General features: G+C 32.2%; 1 protein-coding gene across 1 annotated transcript; it reads right to left on the reverse strand.

Moving 5' to 3' along the window:
* Positions 1–224: 224 nt before the first annotated feature.
* LOC107261845 lies at positions 225–2,042 on the reverse strand. The gene is made up of 2 exons (XM_015723887.2): positions 1,637–2,042; positions 225–1,183 (listed from the first exon to the last, which is right to left on the reverse strand). The coding sequence occupies exons 1-2, from the start codon at positions 2,040–2,042 to the stop codon at positions 225–227; spliced, it is 1,365 nt and encodes a 454-aa protein (XP_015579373.2).
* Positions 2,043–6,098: the final 4,056 nt, after the last annotated feature.

A 6,098-nucleotide genomic window follows, 5' to 3' on the forward strand; every position in this document is an offset into this window, starting at 1 on the left:
CACATCTTACCAACACCTTCTCCAAATGCTCCAAACATTCTTTAAATGAATTTCCATGGATAGAAAAGTCATCCATGAAAACTTCCATAATATCTTCAACCAAGTCATCGAAGATAGCCATCACGCACCTCTGAAATATGGCTGGTGCATTACACAATTCGAACGACATTCTTCTATACGCAAGGGTCCCATAAGGGCATGTGAATATGGTATTTTCCTAATCCTCATGGGGCTATTGGAATCTGAAAATATTCTGATAAACCATCCAGAAAATAGTAGTACGCATGCCTTGATAATCTCTCTAGCATTTGATCAATGAATGGTAAAGGGAAATGATCTTTTCTCGTGGAATCATTCAGTTTCCTATAGTCGATGCACACTCTCCATCCTGTCACAGTTCTTGTAAGGACTAGCTCATTATTTTCAATTAACAAAACTATCATACCTCCCTTGTTTTGCACTACTTGTACTGGGCTTACCCAAAAATTGTCTGAAATGGGATAAATAATCTCAGCATCAAGGAGTTGAATCACCTCCTTCTTCATTACTTCCTTCATGTTAGGGTTTAGATGCCTTTGAGGTTGCACCATAGTTTTGAACTCTTCTTCCTTAAGAATCTTATGTGTGCAAAAATAAGGGATGATTCCCTTTATATTTGCAATCTTCCAAGCTATTGTCCTCTGCCTCCTTCTCAAGACTTTCAATAACTTAGCCTTCTGATCATTTAGTAATGCAGAACTGGTTATTACTGGTAGCTTGGACCCATCCATCAGAAAGGCATATTCCAAGTGTTCCAAAAGCTGCTTGAGTTTAGAAGATGAAGGATCTTCAATGAAAGGCTTCATTTTTTCCTCCTTGGGCATCTCTATAGGCTTAAAAAACTGCTTTCTCATTAGCCTTGCTGCCTCAAGGTAGGCTAGCTGCTCTAGAGCTCCTAGTATCTCACATTTCTCATGTTCCTGTACCCAACATAACTCCAAAGGATCTTTAGCAATAATAGTTGGAATACAATTCACAGTCTCATGTTCAACTCTATCATTACTAACATCCATGTCATCGAGTACAAGTGGATGTCTCATAGTGTTAGGGATCTGAAACATCACTTGCTCTTCCCCTATACTAAGAATGAGCTTAGCATCATGAACGTCAATGATGGCCCTAGCTATAGCAAGAAAGGGTCTTCCTAAAATAAGGAAAACATTAACAAATTCATAACTATAAAATTCATAGGAAAAATAAACTCCCGAACCTTAACCAACAAGTCCTCAATGATACCCCTAGGGTATATAATAGATTTATCAAACAATTGAATGCTTATAAGTGTTGGTTTAAGTGCTCCCAATCCTAATTTCTTGAACAAATTATACGGTATAACACCAATGCTAGCCCCGAAATCAGCAAGCGAATTATCAACATTTAGATTACCAATAACTCCTTGGGTCTCGTATCTTCTTTGGTAGTCTTCTTTGAATGATTGCTGAACTCTTTTCTAATAGTTGCATCATTGATACTTCCTCAAGCTTCCTCTTGTTACAGAAGAGTTCCTTTAAGAACTTAGCGTCCTTGGGCATCTATGATAGAGCTTCTACAAAAGGTATGTTAATATGCAACTGCTTAAAGAGTTCAAGAAACTTACTAAATTGTGCATCCAGTTTATCCTTCTGAAGACAGGCTAGAAAGCATCTTCTAGATTGATATTCCTTCACAAAAGGGGTAGGTTTGGGTGTTGCTTCTACTTTGTCCTCGACATCAGCTTGTGTACCCTCTTTTTCATCATTAACCTTCTCAGTTTTAGTAGATTTCTCATCTACTTCATTTAGCTTAGTCTTTAGCTCTTTACCACTATGCAATGTGATAACCTTAAGCTGCTCCTTAGGGGTAGCTTCTCGGTTGCTGGGCAAACTTTTTTGAGGACTTTCACTTAAAAGCTTTACGATTTGCCCCACTTGATTCTCTAAATTCTGAATTGAAGCTTGCTGGTTTCTAAAAGCAGTCTCAGTAGTCGGAGATCTTGTTTCGGACGACGAGATAAACTTCTCCATCATCTCCCTAGATTACTCCTTCTAGGAGAAGCCTACTACTGGTTTTGCTGTTGAAAACCTTGGGGTGGAGATCTTTGTTAATTTTAGTTCTCCTAAGAGAAATTTAGATGATTTTTCCACCTCGAGTTATAGGTATTGCTGTAAGGGTTATTCTGCTGCCTAGGAGCATTTCCCACACAATCAACTTGCTCCGGCTTAGTGAAGGTATTGTTATTTTAGCAATCTTGACTTTGATGACCACCCCCACACTAATCACAAGTCATGACATATGATTGTTTTCCAGATGAAGGCATAGTCAAAGCATCCATCTTCTGCTCATGGCCTCTAACTGCGCATTTACAGCTACCTTATGGTCTACCGCATGGATTCCATCCCCTTTAACTCAAACTTGCTTTCTTGGATTCTGCCACTGGTAGTTCATGATTGCCATATCCTCAATAAGATCCATAGCTTGCTCAGGAGTCTTATTGTTTAGTGATCCACCTGTTGCAACAATAATAGACTATTTAATTGCGTAATTCAGCCCATTAAAGAACTTATGAATTTATAGCCATAAAGGTAAACCATGGTGTGGATAGCTCCTCAGTAAATCCTTAAAACGTTCCTAGCAATTGTACAGAGTCTCATTCTCATACTGAAGAAACCTTGCTATATCATTCCTCAACTTGGCCATCTTAGAATGTGGAAAGTATCTCTCTAAGAATTTCTCGCCCACTGATTCCAGGTCGTGAATGTCCTAGTTGAAAATGATTTCAACCACTTCTTTAGCTTATCCCTCAATGAAAATGGGAATAGCCTCAATCAAAGCTCTAGAAAATCACCCAAATGGGTGTTTGGATCCTCATTGGTCAAACTATCAAACATGCAATTGTTTTACACCATCTAAATAATATTAGGCTTGATCTCAAAGTTGTTTGCAGCAACATTCGACCTAATTATACTCAATGTAGCCCTATTAAGAGTTGATCGTGCATACTCTTGTATGGTTCTCTCCCTAGGTGGAGCTACCATTCTACATTGTCCCTCTTCTTGGTCTAGTTCTCCCTCTTGATTTTGATTCTGTAACTCCGCCACTATTTCAACTAAAGCTTGTTCTCGTTCTTCTCTTTGCTGCTTCCTCAAAGTTTTTTCCGACTCTAGTTCGTAAGCAAATAGTTTCATTCAACTAGCTAGGGTCATACATAGATTCAAGTATCTAAAGAAAACACAAACACAACAAAGATAAATTAAATAGAAAATAAAAACACTAAATCACTAGCTTTTGAATTACTAATAATATCATAACAGAAAATAGTCATCGGCAACGACGCCAAAAACTTGATGCACGCTATACGCACACGGCAAAGTGCACCGATCGTATCAACTAATATAATGATAAGAGTATCATTCTATTGGGAACCTAATTGTGAATACTACCTTCAATCATATACTAATCTTTAGCAATCAAAATTTTATTTGGGTGTAATTATATTTAAAAGTAAAACAATCTTGGAACACAAAGATTAAAATGATTGGTAAATTTATCAAGGATAAAGCCTATTTAGGTAGTGAATCCCCCTAACAAGTTAAGTATTTCATGAAACAAATAGCAATTAATTCAAACCAAGAACTGAGTTGGCATTCCACAAAGTTAGGTTTAAACCTTTCTCAAGTGATTAAACTCCTAATTCCTAAGATGAAGGAAAGGAATCTCTTCTCAAACCCACTCATTTTAGTCATGCGTTAAGATTAAGGAACTATTGAACTAAAGGATATTGTAGATCAGCCTCTAGTATCCCTATCAATTCTGAATCCCTAAGATGTGATCAATTCATAAAAAAGTTATCTCTAATCAGTTTATGAAAATAAATTACAATTAATACATCGACTTATCAATTGAAATAGATAATAAAGCAATCAAAGGGATAACACAACTCATTAAAAAGATTAATTGCATTAACTATGAATCAACCTATACAAAATAAATTAGGGTTCATTAAAATCCAAATAGGAAGAAGATTAGTTCCTGCACATTGCAATAAAGAAATAAATATTAGGAAAAGAATATTTTAAACTATTCATGGATGAGTAGAGATGAAAATATTCAATCTTGAATCTTAAATCTTGGAAAACAAAGATGGAAATGATGTTTTGCCTTCAAAACAACCAATAAAACCCTAAGAAATAAAAGGAAATTAAGTTCTCTAAGTGTTTCTCTCTTTAAAAATGAAATAATGATGGAACTCCTCTAAAGAAAACCAAAAGATTCGCTTAAATAGTGTGCTTTTAAGAACCACACGGGGGCCACACCTGTACCACACGGCCTTATGGCATCCTTGACCAAAATTCGCTCTTGAAAATATCCTCTATCCATACGGGCGTGTCTTCTTCCCGTGTCATGCCTTGGATAATCTGCCATTTTTCTAACTCACACGAGAAGGCCAACGGGCGTGTGCCTCCCGTGTCTTGCAAACTGTTATAATATGAATCTTGGTCCATGATTATAGAACATGTGTGGTGTGTGGTGAGAGAAGTGTGGTGTGTGGTGAGGGAAGTGCAAAATGCGCTTCATTTTCTTTTTAAAATTGTACAATGCGGGAACTTTTGTCCCCGCTTCATCATTTATTTTTTTAAATTATAATAAAATGGATTGATAAAAAATAATATTATATTAAAATTAAGTATTATAAAAACTAGTCATTTATCCGCGTGTTATACGACTGCTGTAATTATTTTATTGTCACTATTTTAAAGATTTCTATTCTGACATGTGTATTTATTTTTGACACATGAGATTTTTATTTTTAAAATTATGATAAAATGAATATAAAAATAATATTATATTAAAAATAATATTTTGAATAAAGTTTTTATATATTTATGAAAGCTAATTGTTTACCCACATTGTAATCGTTATAATTATTTTGATTATAAATAATAATATAAATTAAATTTTTATATAAAATTAAATAGATTTTTAATATTTTGTAATTATTTAAATATTTAAAATAATATTAATTTAAACATTTTAACATCTTTGTTTGTTTTTCTATATGTTAAGATTTTATTAGTACAATAATATAAAAATTACCAATAATTTAATAGAGAAAACTATAAAATTATACATAAACTTGAATTCTATGATAAGTACACGTGTTAGGAAGAAAATCATATGTGTCAAGATATAATAATAGATGTCAAAAAAAAATTATTAGAACAAATACATATTAATATCTTTTTGTTCATTTACATATACTAGAATATTCATTTTCTATATGTATAATGTCCATTAGATGTAATATCCTATAATAATTATTTTTTTTTTTATATTTAAATATTCATTATACGTGAACTTCAAATGCATTACGGTTAATGTTCATGTTCATATCATTTCATGTATTATTCATCAGTGTTAATATTAATGTTCATTATCTAGTACCACAATATTTATTGTTTGTATATATAATGTTCATAAATATTTTCAAATAAAAATATTAATTATTTATGAAAGTCTTCATTGTATTTTAGATGCATATTAAAAAAAATTTATGATTGATATAAACATTCTTCATTTATAGAAAAAATGAAAATTATTCATTAATTTGTCAATGGATATTCATTATTAATAAAAATTATACCCACTAATTCATTCAAATAAACATATATAATATAGACAATAATGTAAATCGTCCTTACACAATTGATAAACAAAAAGAAATCAAGCTAAAGAAAATGAATATTAAGTTCACAGGAAACGAATATTTAAATACAAAGGAAATGAATTATTATAGGATATTACATCTAATGAACATTATACATATAGAAATTGAACATTTTAATATATGTAAATGAATAAAAAATATTAATATGTACATGATCCAATAAAAATTCTTTGATATGTGTTACTATATTTTGACCCATGTAACTTATTTTTATCATATGCACTTATTATTGACACATATAATTCAAATTTATGTACAATCTTGTAGTTTTTTCTATTAATAAATTTTATATTATTGTGCTAATAAATCTTAAAATATAAGAAAATTAAAAAAGAAATTAAAAAATATTTAATCT

This window comes from Ricinus communis, chromosome 2 (genome assembly GCF_019578655.1).
Source record: "Ricinus communis isolate WT05 ecotype wild-type chromosome 2, ASM1957865v1, whole genome shotgun sequence".
Lineage (NCBI taxonomy): Eukaryota > Viridiplantae > Streptophyta > Magnoliopsida > Malpighiales > Euphorbiaceae > Ricinus > Ricinus communis.